Here is a 26187-nt window from a genome sequence, read left to right as displayed (position 1 = left end):
CACGCTTCTCTGTGCATCAAGGGAACCGTGGGCTGGGGTTTAGGAACCAGCCAGACCATGAAAAGGCAGAGAGGTGGTTGTGGGCTGCCAAGGAAAGAAAGACCTTCAGCGCATCCAGGCATGCAGGCACCATTGCTTTCTAAAGGAGAGTCCTTTACCTTATTATTTTTAATTTAATACGTAAAACTAGTAACCAAAGCCTCTTCCCAAGTATGTTATGCGTGGATGGGCATTTTTTTACTTAGGAAAATCTTCCTTCGTTTGTCAAGGAGGTATACCCATCACCTCCTAAACATCAGGCACGTGAAACAGGGCAGGTGAAAGTTCCCACTCGCGTTGTGCTGAAAACACCAGCACGGAGACAGTCAGCGGGAAGCACAAGCCTGTTCACACGAATCCCAGAGGCCCCTGGTGCCGCTGGTCTTCTCAGGACAGGACGTGCGGTCGGGGCTGAGTCATTTGTGCAGAAGATTGAGAACGTGACGGCTGTGGAGCAGGGCAGAGGGGCCATGGGGATCCCATGCGTTTGCCTTTGGGATGCATTGGCAAACCGTCTTGGCTGGACAACGAGGCTGCCTGGGTTGGTGCCAAGGGTTGGGCTGTGGGCCGGAGAGAAGAGCCGGGTGAACTTGGCTCCCCACCCCCGCCACGGTCTGGGCGGCCTCTTGGCTCATCTGGACCCGAGGAGGAGGCTCCAGGCTGTTCCTGCTTCCGCCCACTCGGTCCACGCAGCAGTCCAGTGATGCTGGAGCTCCCTGCAGCCCTGCCCCTCCCGCCCGTGGGCACCCGTTCCCAGAGCCCTGCCCGTGCCTCCGGGTGCGGCCTGCCTGCCTCTCCACGGCCTTTCTCACCTGCCCTGCCTCACTGCTCCCCAAGCGAGCGCCGCCAGCTTGTGGCTGCCCCCAGCCCTTCGCACTTTCCCGGCCTTGCTCCTCGGTGCTCACGGCCGGTCCTGGTTTTCCGTGCCGCACTCACCACTCTCCAGTCGCTGGGTGTTTGTGTCTGTCTGTCTGTTGTCTGTTTGCCCCACTGGGCTTCCATCTTGTTCACTGCTAGATCCCACAGCAGCCAGCACGGGGCCTGGAAGGTAACCGGTGCTCAGTTATGTGTCTGTTAGGTGACTGACGGAGTGAGTGAGTGAATGAATTCATCGATCAGTGCCTCTGACTACCTGAGTGTGGGAGCTGATTGTATCAGGGAAATTTGAGGCAGCTTAAGCCTTCAGTCCTTCTCTGCTCCTCAGCCGCCACCACCACCGTATCTCAGCTTTGGCAGATAGGAATTGAAAATAAACAACTTGGTGGGCAGAAGCCAACACAGTGCTGTAAAGCAATTATACTTCAATTAAAAAACATGTTTAGTTTAGGAAAAAAAGAAAGCCTCATGGAGGTCCTCAGTCCTTAGGAGAAAATTCGCTCGCTGGGCCCCAGATTTTACATTGCTTGTGTCAGAGCTTACTGATCAGGTTGGAGATCCCTGAGCCAGCAGCCAGGCGGCCCTAGGCCAGTCAGGTGACCTCCTGAATCTCGTTTTCCTCATCCGTGCAGCAGGGACAGCCTGGCACCTGCTCTGGGCACGGTCATCAGAGTCAAAGCTGCTAGTTCCTGCCGCACGCTCGGGGCGTCTCGGCCTGCATCAGATTGCGGGGGGTGTTGGCTGTCCCCCTTCTCGGGGCGTCTCGGCCTGCATCAGATTGCGGGGGGTGTTGGCTGTCCCCCTTCTCGGGGCGTCTCGGCCTGCGTCAGATTGCGAGGGGTGTCGGCTGTCCCCCTGCCCAGCTGGGCCACCCTCACCTGCGACACTGCTGAAGTCTGGCTTCCTGGGCCCCTGGGTGCCTGGCACCTCCTCTCCGTGACAGAGGAGCTCACTCAGCCGTGAGCGACTGTGAATTTTCCCCACCCTCACCCCAGCACTGACCGGTGATAACCCTCACCAGTTGCCCCCTTTCAACACAAGTTACTGGGCCCTTGCTGTGCACCGGACCCTGGAGGCGGAGCGGGGACCCAGACAGATGTGGCCTGACCTCATGGAGCCGCGGCCTGGGGGAGGCAGACGGCAAACAGATGACCTGCACAGGTCACAGGGATTGAGATGGATGTAGTGAGCATGCAGGACCTGGGGAGGGGGACGGCACGGTGGGTTTCGGGGTCTGGAGAGTGGAAGAGGAGATGGCAGGGTGGGGTGGGGGTGACCCCCGCTTTTCAGGGACACAGGGCAGGCCGAGTGCTGTCTGCAGGCCCCATGTCGGGGTGCATGGAGAGGGGGAGAGAGGTGGGGTGGAGCTGGAGTGGGCGCGAAGCCAGATGCGGGGGGCCCGTGGGTGGAGTTAGTCGTTGGGTCACCGGGAGCCCCTGGCAGATGCGAGCAGGGGTGTGGAGGGGTCGAGTTGGCCCACTCGGAACGCGGCCACGGGTGCCACGCTGGGAACCTGTGTCTGCAGGGGGAGACAGGAGGGGAGTCCGGAGGGCAGGGGGCTGTGACCGCTTCCTGGGCAGGGGAGGGTGGTGGCTGGGACACAGTGAGGGGTGGAGCGGTCCCGGCTCTGGCCACACTGGGCCCCACAGATGCCCGGAGGAGCAGTGTCCAGGCCTCGCCCCCAAAGTGCCCCCAGTCTAGTCCTGACTCCGCACCTCCCGAAACACGTGGGTGGGTGTCCACCCTGGCCCCTCCCCTCCAGCTGAGCGCCGCCGGCCAGGAAAGATGAACTCCTTCTGCCTCCAGAGTTGCCAGGTGTCTGTACCAGCTCTGCATGCTCGGTGCTAAAGCGAGAATGTTTTCCAAAGCGGTTATTGTGCCTGATCTCATAACCAATGTATGTCTTTTCTTTTTTTCTTTTGCTGCAGCCAACTGGGTACATGGAAAACTCAGTCTCCTACAGCGCAATTGAAGACGTTCAGCTGCTGTCCTGGGAGAACGCCCCGAAGTACTGTTTACAGCTCACAATTCCTGGGGGAACTGTCCTGCTGCAGGTAGGGCTCGTAAACAGGAACAAGCACTTTCTGCTCCGTCCCCGCTCAGCGCCCTCCTCCTCCCCCTAGGAGACCGCCAACTATCAAGAGGAAAGACTGTTTGACTTGGAGTGGGTTTTTTTCCCCTCCAAGCACGAGAAAGGTGTAAATCCGGGCTCACTGGGGGAGCGGTAGAGGCAGTGTGCACAGGCTGGCTCCTGCTGAGTGCCTCTCCCCACCAAGGAGCTTCCCACGTTGTGTTTTTGTTTCTCCTAACAAAACCAAACCATTGGTTTTCTGGTCTCCCATTTTACAGATGAGGAAACCGAGGCACACAGACACAGGCTTCAAAAGGCTATGAAAAGCAAGTAAGCGACAGTACTACCTTCTGTTATCCTGTGAGTGAGGAGATTTCTCACTCTTCATTAATCTTGGTCTGTTGAGGCCCTGATGGAAGTAGGAGCCCTCTCCTTGGGAAAGAGTGCAGGTTTTGTGTGTACTGATCAGGGACTGTTGGTTGGAGATGATGCAGACGTTGTTCAAGTGATCTGAAGCAGGAAGAGAATTTGATGCTGTAGCTGCGGTATGTAACTGGGCAGTCTGAGAGTGGACTTCAGGCACAGCTGGACCTAGGAGTCAAACGCGATCGTGAATGTATAATCTCTGCGTCTCCTGGCTTTGCATCTGTGTGCTGGCTTCGCTGTCAGACAGAGGCTCCCCATGTGATGGGAAAGACGGATGTCTGGCAGCCTCAGGCTGCATTCTTGGAGTCTGTAATCCTTAAAAAATGTGAGAGCCCGCTTTCCCTTCAGCATCTTCCTGTCAAGTCTCCTGGAAGGTCCTGATTGGCTGGGCTGAGATCTGATTCACCCCGATAGGGACACCTGCCCTGGGTTCCACACCCACCTTGAGCACAGGCAGCCATGCACTCTGACAGCCCTGCCAGGGCCTCGTGGGTGGGGAGAGGTGGGTCCACCAAGGACGGGACTGAGGCAGAGCTTGTGGCGCGGCCGCTGCAGTCCATACACGTGGCACACGCTGTCATCTCAGGGGGTCCCCGCCCCCGTGTGACTCAAGGGGGTGTTCTCAGCCCCTTCCTGTCGGCTTTCAATGGCCTACCATTGTCGCTCTCCCTTGGGTCTCCAACGGGGACTCAAGTCAAGACTGCTCGTCCAGAGGGAATGGACTCTCACCTCCAGGAGGATGGTCTCCCTTCGCCTCTCTTTCAGGAACATTTTCTTTCTAACTCTGTCTCTCCTGGGCCCAGAGAGATGCTCCCTAAAACTTGTTTCCCCAAAAGTGGCCACCGGATTATTCAGTGATGCTGGAGCCGAGAGGCACACAGTTTGGCCTCTGAGGAATGTCGAGCGCCGGAAGCTGAGTGTAATGGCTCGTGATCCTTCGGGAAGACTCCAGCCTTTACCGTCATCCCACAGAGGACACTGCCTGTCTGTTTTCTTCCTCAGTCTCTCACAGCCTGCAGGTTTTCTCCTAGCTGCCCTCTCCTTTTCCCTCCTCATCTCCAGCCAGCAGTGCTTTCCTTTCTGTCCTTCCTGCCCGTTGCACCTTCTGTGAAGGCAATGGTCAGCTCTGGCCCCCTTGGGCTGGTGGGGAGCAGTGGCGGGAGACTGAGGGCGATGGGGGCAATAGTAGGAGTCCATAGCAGCGGAGAGGAGGGAGCTGAGATCATCCCCTTGGAATCAGAGCCCTGAGCCTGCTGTCCCCTGTGCAGGTGGGGGGTGAGGAGGTGAGTCAGGCCCCCGGGGAGACAGAGCCACAGACAAACCCCCCAGAGGTAGTGGCCGAAATAGAGGTCTGTCCCCGAGGGCTGGGGGACTCGCTGTCACCCTGGAGGTCCCAGGGAAGGCTCCCCATGGGTGGTGATGCTAGAGCTGGGTGTTGAGGGGTGAGTAGGAGTGTGCCAGGATGGGACACGCACTGTGGGCAGAGGGAAGGGGGGGTGTGAAGCCTGGGAGTGTCGGGGCAGGCGTTCCCTGCCGTGGACAGGATGGGGTGGCAGTGCAGGCCCTAAACACGTGCCCAGAGTTGTGGGGTTGCAGGCACCAGGCCCCACAGGTCATGTCAGTCGAGCAAGGGAGCCGCAGTGCCGTTCTGAGGGTCTCAGGCAGCCGCCAAGAGCTCCCGAGAGGCGGGGGGACAGTTGAGGGACCGGTCTACTGGCCGTGAGCCCCCCAGGCGGGTGGGCCCGAGGGAAGCCTTGTAATTGCCCTGCCCCTGGCAGGGGCATCTTCCAGTGCTCTGGGGCTGGAGCGGGCAATGTCCCCCGAGGAGGGACCCGCAGACAGAGGGGCAGGGCGCTTGGAGGATGCGGGGCACCGGGCATCACCCGAGTGTCCCTTTGATCCCGCGGGGGCCTCCTGTCAGTGCTCCCTGGGCCGGGCTGACCAGGGTAGGTGGGCCGAGGCGGCAGCCAGGTGTGTGCAGCCCCGCTGTCCCCAGGGAGCTTGCTTCCCCTGTGTCGTCCCCTCCTCTGCCCTCCTGTGGTTCACGTGTGGCAAGAGGCCGCCCGATTGTCTAAGCGGGCTTTAGGCGCCGTAGGGCTGGGCTGCAGGCTGCGGGCCCATGCAGTGATGGGGCGGCCCCCAAGGTGGTGGGCAGGGCGCCCCGCACAGGCTCTCCTGCTGGTCAGCGGGATCCCCTGCCTGAGGGCTTGTCCAGAGTCACAGAACGTGCCCAGAGCAGGGGTGTGATGGCAGTCCCTGCGCCCTAGTGGAGGTGAGGGGTGGGAGCCGAGCACGGTGGTGAGGGGTGCTAGGGATCAAGACCACGCCACAGCGTGCTGCCAGACGCACAGGGTCATCTGCGCTTAAGTCCGAGTTAATGAATCAGGAGAGCGGCTCCTCTGTCCACCAGCTGCGCTCTGAGTGCTCAGGACGTCCAGGTGCCGGTGGTGCTGGTTAGTGCTAGTGGCTCGGCTCTGCAAATAGCTCCGATCCGCACACCAGGGCTGAGACCCCAGGACTTGTCATCCCGACCCCTGCTGCCCCCGCGGGAACAGCCTCAGCACGGGCGGCCTTCGGGCCCCCAGCTCCCCTGCCTCCCCGCATAGGAGTCCGTCCTGTGGCGTGTCTCTGCGGCGGAGCGGTGTCTGGGGGTCCCTGCCTACCTCCTCTGCAGGCTCTCTGTCTCTCTGATACTTCTCTTCCCTCCCCTCCCTGTCTCTGTCCCTTGATGCACCTCACTCTCTGCTTCCCCCGCTGGGGTCTTTCTCCAGGCCTCTCTCTCCCCGCCAGCCCTTTCTCTCTGTGTGTCCTGACCTAAGTCTGTCTTCCGCTCTCCATTTTTTTCCCCTCTCCACTCCCTTCCCCTCATCCTTACGTAGCTGCTCTGTGAGAATTTGAGCCGATGCCTCACTCAGACCCCCTGGGAACTGACCTGAGTTCAGGGAAGGTTCAGGAATGCTCTCAGGGGACTTCCCTGGAGGTCCAGTGGCTAAGACTCCAGGCCTCCTAGGCAGGGGGGCCGGCTGCCATCCCTGGTCAGAGAGCTAGATGCTACATGCCACGGACAGAAGACCCTCAGGCCAAAACTAAAAAGGAAAAAAAGATCCCGCCTTCTGCAACTAAGGCCTGATACAGCCAGATAAATAAATAAATGAATATTAAAAAGAAAAGGACAAGCACTCTCAGAGACGCCGAGCAACACGCCAGCAGGTTGAGTCAGCAGACAAAGGCGCGCGCCCTCCAGCCTGGGTCCGACCGGCGTGTCTGTGGATGCTTTGTTTCAGGGTGAGCTCCCTAATGGTGTTACTAGAGTCCCGGGTGCAGAAAGGACCTGTTTATCTTCTTTCTTCCTCTAATGCCCTGTCTGCTGGCATTGCATCGTGGGGAGTAACTCCGTGAGCCCATGAATGGTGCCGGGCGGCAGGGAGGTGGGTGCTCCTTGCTGGCCCGTGGAGTCGCAGAGCAGAGATGAAGACCCGGATCATCTCCCAGGGATCTCATGCCTCCCCAGTGGCTGTCCAGTCACTGATGAGAAGTGGACAGAGCCCACTGCTTGGACCACAAGGTTTTTCAGGCGAGACCAGGAGCAAGGGGACCCTCCCCACCCTACCCCGCTTTCTCTAGAGTGCTGCTGCGTTCTGGAACTGTTTCCAAGACCGGCTCATCTCAGTGACATTCCCGAAAGCCCCCGGGGAGGCCAGGCCACTGTTTACCCCAAACGCTGGCAGCCGGGGCAGGACAGGGCGGGTGCCCTCCTTACTGGAAACCAGAGAGAGAGACCTTTTCCGGCTGCACAGCACGTGCTGTTTTTTCCCCTAAGAAGTGGGGCGGGGAGGGCGAACCTGGGAACAGTCACCCACCGTGCACCCTTGGCTGTTTTTCTCACCTCTCCAGACAATACAACAATGAGAGGGAACTTGGCAACTTTCGAAGAGGAAATTAGGCAGAATTTGCCTGGAACGAGGCCCTTGCATGATTCGAAAGATTTATCGCCAGGAGAGGCTGGCGCCCGCCAGAGCCTGCCTCCAGGGCCTCTTTCCCAGGCTGGGCCCCGGCTCCACGGACAGACCCTCAGGATGCAGAGATGTGCCCTGGGCGCCCTGCGGTGGGGCTGGGGGCCGTCATCCAGGCTCGGCCCTCCCCACGCAGTGTGGAGACTCTGTCTACTCCACACTGCCTTCCCCGGGACGGCACCTTGAGTTGCCCGCCCTGGGATTCCGGATGTCCCTCCATGGCCTCTGTCCTTCTCCGAAACTCAACCAGCCAGAGGAAGGAGCAGGAGGGCCTTCTCTTGCTGTGGCCTCCCTGTCTCTAGCATCAAGACACGGGTCGTGACTGCGAGGGTGTCACACAAGTCGCTTTCCCCCTCCTGGAGCAAACTGCTGGCCCACCCTTTTGTTTGCGGGGTGGGGGCCTCGCCCTGACCAGAGCCTCTCCCTTCATCAGCATGGCGCCTTCGGGTTCCCCAGCCTGGTTCCCAGGGGCCCAGTGGTACAGAGAGCAGGTGGTAGGGTCACACCTGCTGCCAAAAGGCAGATTTCCTTGACTGTGGTGGTTAACACAGCACAGGTTTGAGAATTCCCTGCTGATGCGGGGGTTAAGACTTGGCACTTTCCCTGCTCTGGGCCTGTGTTTGATCCCTGGTCAGGGAACTAAGATCTACCAAAAAAAAAAAAAAAACACACCAGCACAGATTTGTATACTGACCATTCTGGAGATCTGAATCCAACACGTATTCCTCTGAGCTAAACTTCCAAGTGTGAGCAGGGCTGGTCATCTGAAGCCCTAGGGAGGAATCCATCTGCAGCTTCTTGAGGCTGCCTGCATCCCTGGGCTCATGGCCACGTCATTCCAACCTCTGTTTCCGTCTCTAACTCTCATCTGATCTTGTCTTTCTCTTATATAGAAACTACACAGGCTCACCCAGAGGGGCCAGAGTAATCTCCCCACATCAAGGTCCTTAACTTGGTCTGCAAAGTCCCTTTGCACAAAGGTAACATTCCAACCAGTCCATCCTAAAGGAAATCAGTCCTGAATATTCATTGGAAGGACTGATGTTGAAGCTGAAACTCCAATACTTTGGCCACCTGAGGTGAAGAACTGACTCATTTGAAAAGACCCTGATGCTGGGAAAGATTGAAGGCAGGAGAAGGGGACAACAGAGGATGAGATGATTGGATGGCATCACCGACTTGATGGACGTGAGTTTGAGTAAACCCCAGGAGTTGATGATGGACAGGGAAGCCTGGCATGCTGCAGTCCATGGGATCACAAAGAGTCAGACACGACTGAGCAACGGAACTGAACACATTCCTGGGGGTTAGGACATGGACAGATTTGGAGGCCCCTCATTCGACCTGCCACACCTCCCCTGTCCCTGATCACCTCGGTTTGTTGAAAAGCAGAGAAATGGCTGTGGGCGTGAAGCATGCTGGAGCAGCTCATTCCCGCCTGTACGAGCTCCTGAGAGCCACCAGGATCCTGTCTTAGCTCTGGTCCAGGGATGTCGTCCCCTGGGAGCCTGGAATCGGCCAAGGGGCGTCAGTGTGGACGTCCGTGCACACCGCGGTCAGGGCTGTTTGTCCAGGGGAGCCTGCTGTTGCTCGTTCGTCAGCACCGCATTGGCCAAGGCCGCTCCGCCCTGACCCCTGCAGCTGGCACGTGCGGGGCATCATGCTCAGTGGGCATCTTCTGTGGCTGCTCTCACTGTTTGGGGTCTTGCTGAGTGTGGGCTGTGTTCAGTCACCCTGCCATCCACGAGCTGTCCTGAGACCACAGCTCTGTCAGCACTGGCAGATGACCCCCATGGGCCCTCCAAGGGGGCTCCTGGGCCCTGTGGTAGACTCTCCCTCGGCCTGCCCCGCCCCAGTCAGGTGTCCCAGGCTTTGGGTCCTCAGGGGCCTTGAACCTGGGGCTTCTGGAGACTAAGCCACTGCAGAGGTTCCTGCATCCCATGGAGGGAGTCCCCCAGCCTACTGCCCCACTCGGAGCAGCACAGACTCACATTGCCTCCAGGTGCTTGTGTGGAGTCCCTCGGGGTTTCCAAGGTTGCCCATGGAAGCCCGATTCCCAGCTCCACGGGCCACTGGACTGGTTCATTTGCTGCAGCTCAGAGACTTCCCCAAACTGGCCTGGGCGAGCAGCCGGGGTTTCATCTGTGGTTTGCCAGGGATCAGGGGAGCTCATTTGTAAGCGCTGAATCTCCTTGAATGAGAGTGAGCCCACGATGCACATACTGGGTGCATTTGCACATGTGTGTGCCTATGTGTGTGTGCGCGTGGCTCAGGGAAAGAAGGCAGGCATTCCTGCCTGGAGAGAGGCGCTGGCCTTTGTCAGAGTTCTTGCCCATCAGAGTCGGCCACTTGGAACGGCAGGCTGGGGCTCAGGCAGGGGACGGGTGCTACATTTCTGCCTTGGGTGTGGCCAGTGGCAGACTTGAGATGCTGTCACACTGTGGTTTCACCCTGAGTCAGGCCGCTGGGTCCAGGCCCTGGCCCCCACCCCTGCTGCCTGTGAGCCCTTGGGGGATGAGTTCAACCTCCTGAGCCTCAGTTTCCTCGTCTGCACCACGGCCCGCAGTGCCTGCTCCCCGGGGTTGACTTAAGGACGGGATGAGCTCGTCCGGGCATAGGGCCTAGCGTCCAGCACCTGGCAGACCCGCCGTGAATACTGCCCTTGTCATCAGCAGACATGCTAGAATCGGGGGTGAGAGCTGTCTGACCCTGAGTGGCCCGGAGGCTCGCAGCTGGCGTGGTGTCAGTCACGGAAGGCCGAGCTCCCCGAACGGGGATGTGTATCATCTACTAGTTCTGCCTGAGGCCAAGGCTGCCTGGTCTTTACCGTGGCTGTCTGCAGTTGGCAGGGGGTGCAGTGGTTAAACCCACAGGCTTGGAAGACAGGCTGCGGGTTTAAATGTGGTCAGTTGACGGTGAGCGTTCAGGGTCTCAGTTTTTCCCTTTGTGAGACAGATTACATGGATGGCAAATGCCTGGCGCCCGGAGCACCCAGGCGGCTCATCCCTATCACCCTCCACCCCATGCCTCTTCCCCCCTCATCCTGGCGCCTTCTCTGATCCTGAAGAAGCTGACATAGTGTGTGCAGTTGAAGGTCTTGCAGCCACCATCATCTGCCCAGCAGAATAAGCGGCAGGCGAGAGCAGTGTCTTATTTCAGACAAGTCCACTGGGTGACCACTTCCGGTTTGGTCTTACACATGAGGGGTTCCGCCTGGCCTGTAAAATGCTCTGAGGTGCTGCAGCCGGTGACTGACCCCCACTGTCCTCTTCTCGTTGCAGGCCGCCAACAGCTACCTGCGAGACCAGTGGTTTCATTCTCTGCAGTGGAAGGTGAGTCCCGGCTCGGTGCTCAGTCGAGGTGCCACTCTGTCACCCGGAGGCTGGAGAGCAGGCTCCTGGGTGCTTGGCCCTGTTGTCCGAAAGCCCCTACCTCCCTCTGGGATGGTTGATACTTTGCCCCCTTGTAATGCCAAAGCTGTGTCTCTGCCCAGTTGGCCCCTGACTCTGCCTGGGAACCTCGCGGCATGCCAGCTTCCAGAAGGATCGTAGACCTGCTTTCTCTCAGAACAGGAGCTCACCTGAGCAGCTCCGGGCGGCAGGACTTGAGGGAGTCTAAGTGATGAGTTGAAAGTAACTTTTGAAGTTGGCAGCAGAGGACAATTTATCAGAGATGCAGAAGTCCAGCTGTATTTCCGCAGGCTTCCCTTCCTTTCCACTCTCTGGTTCTTTGGCCTGATTTTCAGGTTCTAGCTCTGCATGGGATGGTCCCCAACCTTTACAGTAAGCTGGAGCGCGGTGGAGCTGAGCGGCTGGCCCTGGGCGGGGTTTGAGGCCCTGTGTCGTGTGGGGAGGACCAGGGGACACTCCGCGTTCCTGTCACGCCTTTGGAGGGGCTCTCGTCGCAGCTGGGCACAGGACAGAAACCCGGCCTTGGAAACTGACATTCCAGGTCCCCTAGACGGCTCCCCACCCCACCCCCCATCCCCCGACAGCGGCAGGGCCTCTCGCTTGTGCCCAGGTGGCTGTCTCTGAGGCTGAGCCTGAGTCTCCAAGCTGGGGCTGTACGGGGAAGGGACTGGCGTTTACTGAGCGCCTGCTGCATTGTGCCTCTTTGACCCTCGTCAGGCTGCTCGTTATCATTGCTCCCATTTTCTCCGTGGGGAAAGCAAGGCCAGACCCGAGCCCAGCTCCCGCAGCTGATACAAGCCCGGAGCTGGGTTCAGACCCAGGCCTTGCCCGTTCCTGGGGCTTCCTGAACGCAGGTGGAAGGCCCTGGGAGGTACCTGTTTGTGACGCGGCAGGTGCTGCTGAGACCTTGATGTCTGCAGGGAGATCCTCTCTGAGGCCTGATCTCTGCAGCCAGGTGTCCCGGGACAGGCGGGGCCTACATCAGGACCTGCCGGCGGGCCCTGGGAGGTGAACGCCAGACCAGTCGCAGGAGAGAGGAATACAGGCAGTGTGATGTGGTCCCTGCGAGGAGAGGCTGCCCTGCTGCCGTGGACAGCGGCGTCTGCCTGCTCAGAGCTTCCCTCTTCCGTTCCTCCTCTCATGCTTGTTTTCCTCGTGAGTCCTCAGTGAGTGAGCACCTTGCTTTCTCTTAGCTCAGGATGGAGACTTACTGCCCACCCAACAGGTTGGGGAAATGTCTCTTTGAACAGGTGACCAAGGTCAGTGTCAAGGAAGAGGTGGTCTTGAGTGGATTCCCCTCTGCTTGTCGCCTTGCCCTGCTCCACTTTGTCTCCAGCCGCTTTCCGGAATCTCTGGGAACTCCTGAAAGGCAGCGCTTGTGACATGTGTGAGTTCTACGCAGCCACAAGCGATGACTAAGATGGTAGGCGTGAAAAGTGGAGCTTCGGGAGACTTTGACAGCCAGAGGATGATTTAAAGGTGACAAGCTCGAAATGTACGAATTCAGGCACATGTGGGGTGCAGACAGTTGATTGAGCAGGTACCGACATGGGGAGCCCTGGGCTTCTAGCAGTTCTCATCAAGACCTGGATGTCTGCTCCATTTTGGCAGTGGTTGGTTTGTTAATGGTTGTTAAATCAGTTAAATTTTATTTATTATTTTTCTATAGCATTGTTTTATTTATTTGTTTGCTGGCTCCTTGTTGGTTATCCCGCTTAAATACAGCAGCATGTATGTGTTTATCCCCAAAAAACAAAAGCAAGCACGCTCAGGTCAGGGTGTCAAGGAATCAACAAATGCCCAGTAGTGAGTGGCCCTTTTGCCTGGTTGATGGATGGTGACCTGTGTTCTCACTGTTTAAGCACTTTTTGTCGTAGGCTTAGGAGTGTGTAGGGTTTCCCTGGTGGCTCAGATGGTAAAGCATCCGCCTGCAGTTCAGGAGACCTGGGTTTGATCCCTGGGTTGGGAAGATCCCCTGCAGGAGGGCATGGCAGCCCAATCCAGCATTCTTGCCTGGAGAGTCCCATGGGCAGAGGAGCCTGGTGGGCTGCCGTCCACGGAAGCGCAGCACAGATGCGTCGCCTTTGACACCCCCGCCCCCGGTAATTTAGGTGTGCTGCCGCCAGGTGGCAGTGACATCTCAGTGGCAGCAGCCTGATGTCGTTCCCGGGGCTGCGCTCAGTGTTGGAGAGACTGAAGGGAGGCACTCTCCGCTTCCTTATAAAATGGCAAAGAAACATAAGGTGTTGAGGGACTGCTGGCTGGTGAAATGAGCCAAGAGGCCCGGGGTTTGAATCCCGGCTCTGTAGCTGATCCATCTTGTGGTTTGCGTAGATTCCAGCAAGGGTTCATTCCGTCAGATGCAGCTGCTGAGTATCTGCGGCGCACGGGGCATGTCTCGGCGCTTTCCTGCTCCTTGTTGTTCAGCACATGTGAGGGCTCAGAGAGGTCCAGCGACTTGCGCATGGTCGCACAGCAGGCTTCAGTATGGATCCGGGGCCCCCCTGCCCCCTGCCCGATCCACCTGCGCCCGATCCCGCGCTTCGGCCGCTCAGCCCAGCTCGGGTTGTGTCCTGGTTCTCCTGCCTGATACCGCCACTCTCTCCTCCATATTTGCCACTGACCGTTTGGGATTTTTCTTTTTCTTTCCTTTGCTTTTCTCTACCTTTAACTTGAAATCAATAGAACATCAAAATTAAGGACATTCGAAATCCCACAACCTCAGCTTGAGTTTTTAATTCTCTAAATGTTGTATTTATCGTTTCCCCTTACACCCCATGCATGTCCGTGTTGTGGCTGCAGGGCAACATAGGGAAATTTTTCTGCTTGTGAAGAATGCTGCCTCTTACCTGCTGTGTCCCGTAGCTTTATGGAGTCTTTACGCAGCAGTACTGGGGCCCTCCCAGGGCACTCTCCACAGGTGTGGCACTGCCTCCAAGGGGGCCGGAATCAGTGTTTGGGGCTTAGAAATGCCTACTTATTCCAGTGGTGTGTAGAGAATGTAGTTCAGTCTACTCAACAGAATCTTGTTTTCTAGAATTTAGCCTCAGTGGGATCAGGACGGATGGGGATGGAAGTGTCTTAAAAGGCTCCTTAGGGGAACCGTAATGAAAAAAAGAAAAAGCTTGAGAACCACATCTTAGAATCGACCTCCAGGTGCGCTGTGGAACAGGCAGAGTCCGAGAACAACACCTGTGTGACGTCCTCGCCTCTCTGCATCCTGGGGGTCCTGCCGCTCTTCTGGCCTCAGTGCTGCTCTCCAGCGCACCCCGACCGTCCCAGCCCATTGGGAGTGTTTCCTCCGAGGGGCACAGGGCTTTGAGCGTCATCTCAGCTTACCAAATGGTCCGCTGTTGTTGATGTTTGCAAGTGAGGGACTCTGAGCCACTTGTCCAAGATCCCAAAGCCCCCAGAAGGGGACAGGGGGTGACCCTCAACGTCCCTGGCTCTGGGCCTCCTTTCCTGCCCCCTCCAGTCTGCAGGCAGCTCTGCTGTTCCTCCTGGCCTCCCGCCCTGGGGCAGGGAGGTGCAGGCGGGGGCAGAGGGGGGGCCGGGGCCCGGAGGAGGAGGAAAGGAGCCAACAGGAGCGGGCTGGGGTGGCAGCCAGCCCCCCAGGGTGCGCCGGAGCAGAGCAGTGAGTGTTTTGGGGGCTCCCTGGAGAGGCCAGCCCTACCCTGCTGGGTTTGGGCCCTGAGGCCAATCCCTGGGGGTGTGGAAGCGTAAACAGTCATCCTGGGTTAATGAGGCCTCATTTCTGTCTCAGATGCACTTGGAAGCCCTGTCCTGTGGACACAAGCCTGTCCCTGCACGTCAGGCTTTGAGGGGCCAGGCCTGTCTGTGCTCACAAGGGACCAGACCAGGTCTATGTGATAGAGCTAGGGTGTACTTCAGGTGGGAGGGTCCGGGGTGTGTTTGCAAAGCTGAGAGGAGACTGGCCCATCCCTGGGTTTGAGGCAAGAGGCCCGCTGCTCGAGCTGTGCGGGACAGGCCCGTCCGGGTGCGCCAGGCCCTGGACCACAGGCCCTGAGGACCCGGCTAGGGGGAGACGTGCCCTAAGCTGCCCCGAAGGAGCCCTGAGAAGCACGATATGCCTGCTTTGTGCAGCCGGCACTTCTGGTGCCTCCAGCTCTAAAAAACACCTTCTCGCTTCCTGAGGAGGGGTTCCTGGGCCATTGCCCAGAAGTCTTGAAAACCAAGGTGATTTTCCCCCTGGGGGAAGCTGGGGAAATCCCAGTCCAGGCCCCCATCCTCCCCGGCTGGCTGCCCACCTCCCGCATCCCTGAGCAATTTCCCTAGCCCTTGAGGCGGCCACCACTGCTTAGTCACCCCTGTCCAGGGCCTGTCCCTCTGCTGGACAGAGTAGGTGGGTTGAGAAGAAGGTGGGGTCCGTGCCTGTGTGTGCATGTGTGCTGCAGAGAGACTGTGTTTTGAGTACATTGAGTGTGGGGGGGTATTTACTGAGGCCTCAGTTTTCTCATCTGTGAAATGGGAAGATCACTAAGTAGTGCCTCGCTCACAGGTCCATGTGTGAAGACAGGCTTCCCTGCCAGGGCTGTGGGAGCGTCACCACACACGCCCTGGTCAGCTGCCAGCGGGTATTCACCAGCCCTCACAGGGGCCCCCATGGAGTGTCTGTAAGATCGGGGTGGGGGGTGGCAATCTGTCCTTGGAGGGCACTGCCTAGCTGGGAGTGCCCCTGTCAGTACGCCTGCTAGAGTTGTTCAGCATGGTCCCAGCTCCCTGGTCTCATGGATGAAGGGACGCAGGGAATGAAGGCCATTGCCAAAGACAGTTGCTCTTCATGGTGTCACAATCCAGCTTCCACACCAGGCCCCGGGCTGAGCCTCTGTGAGGGCCCCCAATAGGTAGGTGAGGAACTGGGGTTGCCGGATGTGGGGCTGAGAGCCTGGGTTCCCACTCCCACTGGGCACCCTCTTGGGAAGGCTGGCCCGTCACCCCTGTTTCCACGCAAGGAGAGAGGCCCGGCAGGTGGCAGGGTCCCCAGGCGCCAGGTCAGAGGGACAGAAGGCCCCAAGCTCATGCCCTCCCTGCCGGGAGCCCGAGAGAAAGGGTAGGACCTCATCCCCGACTCTGACCTTCCTCCTGAGTAGTGGGGAGCCACTTTGAGTCCCAGCGCCTGGCCCTTAGATACCGTGCTGTGCCCACTGCAGACCCCGGAGCGTGCATTCTCGACCCGCGTGCCAAGGCCGAGTCCAGCCCCGCCACCCTGTCCAGGGCGCTCCTCCTGCGCCCAGCCAGTGCCAGCACCTTGCTCGGCACCCTGGGGGATCCCCGCAGCCCTGAGAAGGGGCCTCGGCCTCTTGTTTCCCCGTCTCCCAGATGCAGAGACCGAGGCTGAGAGGCCAACACGCTGGCTTAAGGGCCCACAGCTCTTGGTGGCAGAGCTGGGGCTCAAACACAGGTTGTAGCCACGGGGAGCGGGGCTCCCACTGCACACGTGTGTGCACAGATGCGCACACACACCGGCAGCTCCCCCCTCACACCTGCGGGCTTTGCTCCGCAGCGTCCCTGTCGCCTCTCTGCCCTCACGCCTCGTGTGCCAGGGGCATTTCATGAGAGCTTTGCATTTTTCTCTGGCGGCAGTCCCCTGCTTCTCACGGAAGACCTGATTTTCTGGGACATGGCAGACCCTCTGGGCCCGGCCCTGGAAGGTCACGCTCAGGACCGGCCGTTTACACACCCGCCTGCACCTGGCTCCTGGCTCCGGGCCCTGTGCCACAGGCTCCTGGGTGACTCGCGCTGGGCTCGACGTGTCTGGAGGGGAGGTGGCGACCTGTGCTCCCCTCCTGCCATTTCCACACGGCCTACCCCCTGCCCCGCCACCTGCTCCTTTCTTTAGTCATGGTGAAAGCACCCCTATGGCCACAGCGAGGCCAGGGACCACCCTGCTCCCTGGTCTTACCCCCCGATGCCCTTCCAGGCTCTGTCTCCATTTGCACAGCCTCTTGGCAGCTGTGGCCAGGTCCTTAGACGTGTCAGCGTGTCCGTCACACCTGTGAGGAGGTCACGCACAGCTGACCACAGGGCCTGCTGTTGGCCATTTGGTCAGTGCCCATTCTCCTCAATTACAGACAGTGAAGACATGACCTTCCGTTGTAGCCAGGCTTTCACTTCTTTAGAACTCCTCTTTCAGGACAGATTTCCAGAACAGTGGGTGCTAGACAGGCAATAGAGGTATATTTTTTGTGTGTGACTCTTTCCACGTATTGCTAATTCACCCCCAAGAGAAACATTTCTAGCCCCAGACTGCCCAGGTTCCAACCCTGGCTCCACCTCCCCCATGGGCCGTGGGACCCCTGGACTGGCTCCTTTCCTCCATGGACTCTTTTTTTCCTCCTGAACCAAGTGGGGGTCACATTAAGACCAAGCCTCTTAGGGTGCTGTGAGAGTCACATGGGTTAATAGCAGCAAAGAACTCAGAAATGGCACCTACCGTGTGAATAAGCACTGGATCAGTGTTAGTTATTCTTCTTTAGTGACCGAAGTCTCGTATCCTTTGCGTAGATAGTTTCCAGAAGACAGGCTCTGGAAGAAAGAAGGCGCGTGGGAACCGCGCGTGTGCCACCCGCCCCTCCCCCGCAGGGAGCCTCAGGCAGGCGGCACTAAGCAGTCACTGCACCCCCCAGGGCAGACCCCTCTCCACGCAGCCCTGTAGGTCACCCTGAGTTAACAGAGGGAGCGAAAGCTCCCCTCGACCCCTGCCTCAGTGACCTCCTGGGCCTGTGGAGGCCTTGCGACTGGGAATCCACGTCCAGTCCCGTCGGCTCCGGGCCGTGCCTCTTTGAGGCATGTTCTCAGGAGCCTTTGCCGAGTTGCCCAGCGGGGTCGTGGGTGCCGGCCATCCTGCCCCTGAGTGGGAAGGTGAAGCCGGGGTGGGGAGCAGGTTGGGAACAGCCGGGAGTGGCCTCTTCGGCCCTTTCACAGGCCCAGCCACAGGTCGGCTTCCTCCAGGTCCAAGAGGCAAGAATTCCGTCCAGATTAGTTTCTGGCACTTGGTCAAAGAGGGCTTTGTGACTTCCTAAGAGGGATCAGAGGGATTCCACAGAGAACCGTAACGGGGGCTCCCCCGCCATGAGGCAGGGGGCCCATCACCGTCCAAGACTGCAGGGGATGCCCAGCAGGAGGTGCCCCAGTGGCAGAGCCAACCCCGGGGAGCAGAGGCCCTTCCCGAGGCGAGTCCAGCCAGGCCGCCTCTGCACCTGCGCTCATCACAACCCACTGGAGGCCACGGTCTCCAGCGACTCGCAGCCGCGGCTCCTGGCCCCTGGTGGGCCATCAGGGGCCCTGAAAGTAATAACATGGGGAGCTTCAGGGATTGAAACTAACAAGTGGCAGAGGGCAGGGCGCCCTGGGGAGGAGAGCTCATGCTCTTGTGGGCTTTCCTCACCGTAACCGGAGAGAACAGTTACTAGGTGCCTGCTAGTGCCTGGGGCTGTGCTGGAGGCTCCAGTGGACGCTCTCTGTCAGTCTTCTCAAAGGCAGGTTCATTTGGAAGGGGGAGCGGAGAGGGCCAGGGAGCTCGTCCACAGCCAGAACTAGGCGGAGCTGAGATTTGAACCCTGGGTGGTTGGTGGGTCTCCAACCCGCTTCGTTTGGTAGAAGGGGGCACCGCCTTGGGCATGGAGAGGGTGGGTGGCCTAGTCCCCTGTCTGAGCCCATGGAGGCACGGAAGCCCCAGTGAGTGTCAGGCCCTTCCTCAACCAGAGGTCTCTTTGGAATCAACGTAGAGCGATTTGGTCTGTGTTTGAAGCAGACTTTTCACTGAAGGGATAGCATACATGTAGAAAAGTACACAGATCAAGCAATACTACTGGCTAAAAATGCCACAGATGCGTATAGAATTGATCTTGTAACCGCCCAGATTGATACAGAGAATGTGACCACCTCCCTGGAGCCCCCCCCTCCCCACAGAGTTCCCCTGGCTCCTATGCACCTCACCGCCCGCCAAGGGACCCACTCTCCTCCCTTCCCACAGCATGGATTTGTCTGGCACAGACCTGAACTTCAGGTAAATGGAGTCACACAGCCTAAACTCCTGCATGCCTGGCTTCTTCGGCTCAAAGTTACGTTTTTAAGATTTATCTGTGCAACGTATAATATCCTGTGTAGTAGTGATTTGCTTCACTCGATAGTGTTCCGTTAAATGAATAGACTATTAGTTTGTTCGTTCTGTTACAGACAGAGATTTCCAGGTTGGGGCTATTATGAACAGAACCGTTATAAACACATCTCTGAGTGAACATACGTTTACATCCTTTTGAGGTCAGGCCATTGGGTAGGCAGAGGGTCCCTTTTGGTGGATGCTTCCCCAGCAGTTATCCAAAGTGATCCAAACCAGTTTATACACCTGATAATGGAATGCAGGAGTACTGAGGTGAGACATTTAAAATTGCATTTATTAAGGTCTCCTCTGAATAGTAAAAAGGACAGAGAAAACGGGCGGCGGGGGCAGGGTGCGGAATGTGCCACTATCCATAGACCTCTGTAAACACTTTTAAGTTTAAAAAAAATGGAGCTGTAACTTAGACATAACAAATTGCGCAAATCTGTGGGTCGTGTGGGTTTTGACTGCTGTCCTCACTTGAGTCTCAAACGCCTGGGTTCCCATCAGCCCGGACGGCTCCCTCCTGCCATCTTCCCTTTCAGTCTGTCGCTCCCCAGATATCTGCTGGAGGCAGCTGAGACCAGTGACGGCTACACATGTCCTCAGTCCTTGGGGAAATTCTGAAAGGTTTGAAACGCACAGTCTCTCCTCCCTCAAGTTCCTTTTCCCAGAGGCAGTCCTGTTAGCTTCGTGGAGCCCTTCAGAAGGTTGTCATCAAAGTTCCTTTTAAAGCCCCACACGGATTTCATTACCCACGCTGGGCGTTCCTTGCTCCCTCAGCCTTCTGTCACGTCCCGTGGTTGATCTCACACACAAGCTTGTACAGCGCGCTCGGCTCTACCTACCTCATTGCTTTTTACGGTTTTGTAGTAGCTCGTTCAGGCAAGGGTCAAGCCCGGCAGGACCTAAATCTTTGAGAGAAACCCCGTTGTTCAGACGGGAAGTTGAGTGTCTGAGAGAAAGGACAGGCGACGCGGGTGCCCGTCGTCCATGGACCAGGGACAGCGAAGGGTACCTCGTATAGCCTCACCCCTGCGGAGCCCTCTGACCATCGCCCTCAAAAGGTCAAGAGTGCAGAGCCCTGGGGGGCCTGGAAGAAGCACCTGCTTGAGCCCTAGGGCAGGAAGCAGGGGATTGGGGTTTGCACCACATCTCTGGGACCCCAAGCCTGTCCCCACCCCGCGCTGCCCCAGCTCTGGGCTCGGGGACATCAGACACCCCACAACGCCCGCATGACAGCCTTCCCCCGGCCTCAGAAGGGGCGAGTGACAGCCGGCTCGCCACACAGCCAGGAAAGAAGCACATTTGTGGGTTGCTTCTCTCTCCCAGACGAGGAGGGGGCCCAGGGGCTCAGCTTGTCATCCCACGCACGCTTTGACGGGGCTGATGACTCACCCCACCACACAAGGAAGCCTTCCACGTAAACGCTTTGCGGGTGAATTTGTTTTCTGCCGTTTAAGGCAGAATTTTTTTCTCTTCCTTTCTCTTTCTTCAAATAAGTCTGTAAAACGTAAATGGGAGGGCTGTCTCTTGACCAGGAAGACCTTCTGTTCTGCTGGAGTCTGTCTGGGGGGGTGGGCAGCGATCCCCCAAGTTGGGGAGGCTGGCAGCTCTCGGCAGGGGGGTGGGGCTGCCATTCTGGGTTTGCCTCCGAGGCTCCTGCCTGCTTGTTTGCTCAGAGACAAAGCCAAACATAGCCTCCAAAAAGAGCAGGCCCCGCAGAGGGACTAGATCCTTACCTCACCGGGGGACCAGAAAACACCCCAGGGGCAGCCTGCTCTCTGGATGGAATGGGGTTTGGGAGGGAGGCTAATTGATCCTGAGACAAAGGCAGAGGCTCCACATCTGTACCCTGGTGCTCTCTTAGACCCCAAGGGTGGTTTTGCAGAAAACTCTGAAATGGACAGAGAGCCCCTGTCCAGGGTCCTAAAGCCACTCAGATGGAGCCTGCCGACCTTGGCAGCTGGAGGCCACAGTGGTTTGTGTCCAGGTGGGGGCTGGAGAGGTGGCAGGGACCGGGCGGGTGCATGGATAGCAGCCTTTGGCAGAATGGATGCCATTCTGAGGTCATCCTTTGGCTGACCTCTGGGCTGGAACAGATGTCCAGGAGCCCGTGGAACCTGAAAAGCACACCCAGGAGGTCTGAGACCAACTTGATACTGAGCGAAGGTGGTGGGCTGCAGCAGACCCTTGGTGACTGTCGGCTCTCAGAGCCTCTGTCAGCGTCTGCGATGAACTTTCTGTGTAGAACAGTTTTTATTTCCTTCCAGGCCTTTCCACCACAGTGGACCCACCATGGCTCACTGGTTCTCAAAGTGGGGCTCTCAGACCAGCAGCCTCTATGTGATCGGGAAACTTACTAGCAGTGCACACCCCTGTCTCATGAACTGGAAGGTGGGGGAGGAGAGTGCAGCAAGGTGTGTTTTCCAGATGATTCTGGTACACAACGCAGTCGGAGAGCCCCTGCAGTATCTCGAAGAAAGGGAGAAAGCTCAGCAGACACGCACTACATGCCCACTGTTTTCCAGCCTCTTCATCGGCTGCCCTGGGATGTAGGATTCAGTGGGATGGTACAGTGGCCCTGGGATGTAGGATTCAGTGGGATGGTACAGTGGCCCTGGGAGGTAGGATTCAGTTCAGTTCGGTGGCTCAGTCGTGTCCAACTCTTTGTGACCCTATGGCTGCAGCACTCCAGGCCTCCCTGTCCATCACCAGCTCTTGGAGCTTGCTCAGACTCATGTCCATGGAGTCGGTGATGCCATCCAACCATCTCATCCTCTGTCGTCCCCTTCTCCTCCCGCCTTCAGTCTTTCCCAGCATCAGGGTCTTTTCCAGTGAGTCGGTTCTTCCCGTCAGGTGGCCAAAGTGTTGGAGCTTCAGCATCAGTCCTTCCAATGAATATTCAGGACTGATCTCCTTTAGGATTGACTGGTTGGATCTCCTTGCAGTCCAAGGGACTCTCAAGAGTCTTCTCCAACACCACAGTTCAAAAGCATCAATTCTTCAGCATTCGACCTTCTTTATAGTCCAACTCTCACATCCATACATGACCACTGGAAAAACCATAGCTTTGACTAGACGGACCTTAGTCGGCAAAGTAATGTCTCTGCTTTTTAATATTCTAAGTTGGTCATAGATTTTCTTCTAAGGAACAAGTATCTTTTAATTTCATGTCCCCATTTTGCAGACCAGAAAAGTGACTCTCAGAGTAAAGAACTTTCCCCTGTACATCAGGCAGAACTCAGCCCCCAGCCTGAGCCTCCTCTTTGTCCCTCTCAGCTTTAGACCATTGAGATCTTTTGTGACGGCTTTGGATTGCCTCTGCCAGCGTTTCCTCCACCATGTGGGCCACTCGGATTTCACTGCCGTGAATGCCCTCCAGGTCCCACCCCTGGATCTGCCTTGACCTTGCCCTGGGCCTGCCTAAGTGACTAGTGACTCCTCCCCATAAGACCCCGTTCTCAGGAACTCAGGAGGACACCGTGCCCCTTTGATTCGAGCGCACCTTCATTGCCTGCCTGGACACAAACACTGCTGATCCACTGCAGGTGAATTAATTGGGGAGCTGGGTCCTTTTCCAAGGCACTCATAAATTAAGGCCCTTTGCAGCAGGAGCCATGGCTCCAGCCCAAGAGGAGGCAGCCTGGCGAGGCCTCGAGGCTCCCCGCACGAGGCCCAAGCAGATCAGATGCCTTTGAAGTCCTGCGAACTACAGATAAAGTTCTGAGTCAAATAAACAGCGGAGGCCCCTGTCGAGATGCTACCGCCTGAAGCCGAGCCCGGGAACTCCTTATTTGGGATAGAGAGTTCTCTTTTTCAAGCCCAAGGCAAACAGCCCCGCGCTGTCGTCTGCCTTTCAGGGGAGCGGAACTTGCTCTGGATATCTCTCCCACCTGGCAGAAGAGCAGCCTCGGTACTGTATTTGCATTTTTTAATTTATTTGTTGAGTCTACCGGGGGTGATTCCTCAAAGACAGCCTTTCCTGTTAGTGATGAATACATCCTGGGTTGAGTTTATAGTCATGGGGAAGCAGGACACATTTCTGGGTATGTGAGAGCCTGGAGGCGGGCTGGGCTTTGATCCCAGGGACCGTGGAAGACCCTCTTGGACCGAGGGGCCCCCCTTGGGGGCAGGCAGTGGTCCCTGGAGAAGAGCTCCGTGACACAGAGTGCCTGGAAAGGGTCCGGCTGTCTGGTCAGGGGACCGCCCTGCCGGGTCCCTGATGCGTGGCAGTCACAGCACCCAAAGACCACTGCCCAGGCCACGCAAAGGAGTTGCCCAGAGCTCTGGCTGAGGTCAGGAGAGAAGACTTCCGTTTGCTTGATTTTCATTTTCTAAGTGTACATGCTGCCTTTGCCTGGTGACATTTGAGGTGGCTTACGACAACACTCAGCATGGGAAAATCTATTCTAATTGATGTGGGGCCACTTCCACCCACGGGGTGTGGATGTAGAGACCTATGTACAGTGTGATGCCCTTTGTGTAAAACGAAAGGAAGGACCAAACAGCGAAGGCTGGGAGCAAAACCCAGCTCTCTGTACAATTGCATCTGTTTGCGTGTGGCCAAGGAGGACGATGGGAACTGATACCCCTGGGGGTTGACAGACTGGCCCATCGCCTGTTTGTTTTTTTTTTAAATAAGAGATTCAGGGGGACCCAGCCGCCCCACCCCCACCCCCGGTCATGCGACAACAGCAGAGCGTGGCCCGAAAAGCCTGCAATATTTATCACCTGGCCACTTCCCAGAAAACGTTTGCCAACCATATGTCATGGTTTTGGCATGGGTGCTGGGGTAGGGTGTGGTGGGGGGCAGAGGTGAGGTTAAAAACAAGCCAGCCTGTATGATGTGGGCTGGATTCATGTACCCTTTTAAGCGGGGGGAGGGTGTGTACTCGGAATCCGTGGAATGATGGACGCCAGCTCACGACCGTGCCGGCGGTGAGCACTCCGCGAGCCCTTGTGCTCTGTAGCAGTCCCCTCCAAACACCGCTCTGTCCGATTCTGGTTTTCCGGTCAGCGTCTTTATCATTTCAAAAACAAAGTGATCGACTGGAACAGTGGAAAATCAAGGAGAACAGGATCTCAGATACTTTCCAGCTCCTTCTAAGAATGTGGGGTTCTGCCCAATTTTAAGGAGTCTGTGGACAGGGACACCACCACCTCCATGATCCCAGTTTCTGAAATCTTTGGGGGTGTTTCTCTTCACTGCTTTGAAGTTAAATGTTCAGCACAGCTCTGGCTTCCTGCAGCAGTTTGAAACGTTTCATGAAGCCAAAGCTCTTCCTCGGGGCCCTGCACCCACCACCACTGTGGTCCTCCCCTGCCCGCCCACGTGTGCTCCGACACTTCATGTGGCTCATGGGGCTGGGTCCACGGCAGGGCCACTGGCCGCGCTTCGTTCCTTTTACCTGCTGCTGGTGTGACCTTGCCCGTGGCCATGGTTAGTTCAGGCGTTTCCTTGTCAGTGGGCATTTAGAGGTTTCTCGTCACCTTTATTTTCTCTCCAGACTTAACTATCTTGAATCAATGCCCCACTGGCCCAATGGCTAGCATTATTAAACACCTAGAAGGTTCAGCATGAAATACCACATTCAATCTCGTCAGAGCTGCCAGAGGCAGGCACACCTCTTAGCCCCATTTTGCAGATGAGGAAACTAAGGTTCAGGGAGGTGGTATGGTTTGCCTGCGGCTGCACAGCTCACAAGCAGCAGAACGGAAGTCTGAATGCAGAGATGCCCCACTTTGCACACACCTGAGGGCCAAACCAGGGATGGGGCTGAGCCTGCCCTGTGACTCCTGTGCCGAGGACCCAGAGTCAGCCTGTGCCGAGGTCCTCTCGGGAGTTCCCTCTGAAGCTTCCCTGGGCGTCCAGCCTGCTCCTTGCGACGGCAGTAATGGATAGGCGTCCCCGCCTGGCCTTCCTTGAGGCAGCACAGGACCAGAGGTTCTGTGCTCAGGTCATCAGCTGGGGGTGGGCGTCAATGAGAGAGCAAGGAAGAGACAGGGGGTCAGGCCTTTCCCAAGAGGAGAAAGTGAAAAGTGAAAGTGATAGTCGCTCAGTTGTGTCTGACTCTTTGTGACCCCATGGACTATAGCCCATCAGACTCCTCTGTCCATGGAATCCTCCAGGCAACATGCTGGAGTGGGTTGCCATTTCCTCCTCCAGGATATCTTCCTGACCCAGGGATCGAACCTGGGTCTCCTGCCTTGCAGGCAGATTGTTTACCGTCTGAGCTACCAGGGAAGCTCAAGAAGAGACAACCCAGCAGATTCCAAGGGTAAGCTGGGAGAGGCTGCTGGCAGCACCTCCGCATGAGAAAAGGATGGGAAGGGCCAGCTGAGACGGCAGAAGCAGGGAGGCCAGGAGCCAGGCCCCCCAGGCCCGCCTTGCTCTCACACTCCCCAGCTGTGTGTTTCCAATGACAAAGGACCACAAACTGGGCGGCATGAGCACAAGTGTGCCATCTCTCGGACGTCAGGGTGTGGGCAGTTTCCTTCCCAGCCTCTTGCAGCTTCTGGGGGCTGCCATGCCGCTCAGCGTCCCTCTGCTGGTGGGAGCCTTGCTCCCGTCCCTGCCCCCGTCCTCACCTGACCTTCTCCCTGTGTGTGTCTTCCCCTGACCTTTTTACGAGGACCCACCCTGCTCCAGCATGACCTCATCTTCCCTCGATGGCGTCTGAAAAGACCTATTTCCAAAGAAGGTCACAGCCGCAGACACCAGGGGCTCGGACTCTGACATACCACGTGGGGGACATAACCCACAGCGCCAGCTGCGTGACCTCCGGCGAGGCTTTAACCCCTCCGTGCCCCCTTCCATGTGTCACAGGGACCGAGCAAATGTGCCTGCCCCCTGGGGAGGAGCAGACCAGGCCCCAGGGTCGGTTCACGCAGCTCTCACGTGCAAGCTGCTTCAAAGTGCAGACTCCCAAGCCCCATGGGCTCTACTGAGTTAGAACCTGCCTTTTAACAAGCCCCCCTGCAGGTGGTTCCTGCATTTGCAGTGGGCAGGGAGGATTAAGGGTCTGGTGTGATAGCTGATAACGGCCAACACGTACCACTGCGAACCAAGCTCGTGGCAGTGATGCTGTTTCAGCTAAGCTCTTTCAAATCCTAACAGATGATGCTGTTAAAGTGCTGCACTCAGTATGCCAGCAAATTGAGAAAACCAAGCTGTTTGTAGCTCTCTTTCTGATTCTGAATCTCCTCCCTTTGACAAATACTGAGAGC

General features: G+C 57.5%; 1 protein-coding gene across 1 annotated transcript in view; it reads left to right on the top strand.

The window, feature by feature from the left end:
- Window positions 1–26187, top strand: part of LOC120873249 (c-Maf inducing protein) — a 205459-nt gene that overhangs the window by 126965 nt on the left and 52307 nt on the right. The window contains exons 2-3 of the mRNA XM_040254068.1: window positions 2844–2969; window positions 10707–10757. Coding sequence (XP_040110002.1) covers window positions 2844–2969; window positions 10707–10757 — 177 coding nt within the window. The remainder of the gene's footprint in view (window positions 1–2843; window positions 2970–10706; window positions 10758–26187) is intronic.

The sequence above is a fragment of the Oryx dammah genome, unplaced genomic scaffold (assembly GCF_014754425.2).
Source record: "Oryx dammah isolate SB20612 unplaced genomic scaffold, SCBI_Odam_1.1 HiC_scaffold_13, whole genome shotgun sequence".
NCBI lineage: Eukaryota > Metazoa > Chordata > Mammalia > Artiodactyla > Bovidae > Oryx > Oryx dammah.
Note: the sequence above shows the minus strand (reverse complement) of the source record. Positions and strands in the feature narration are given on the sequence as shown.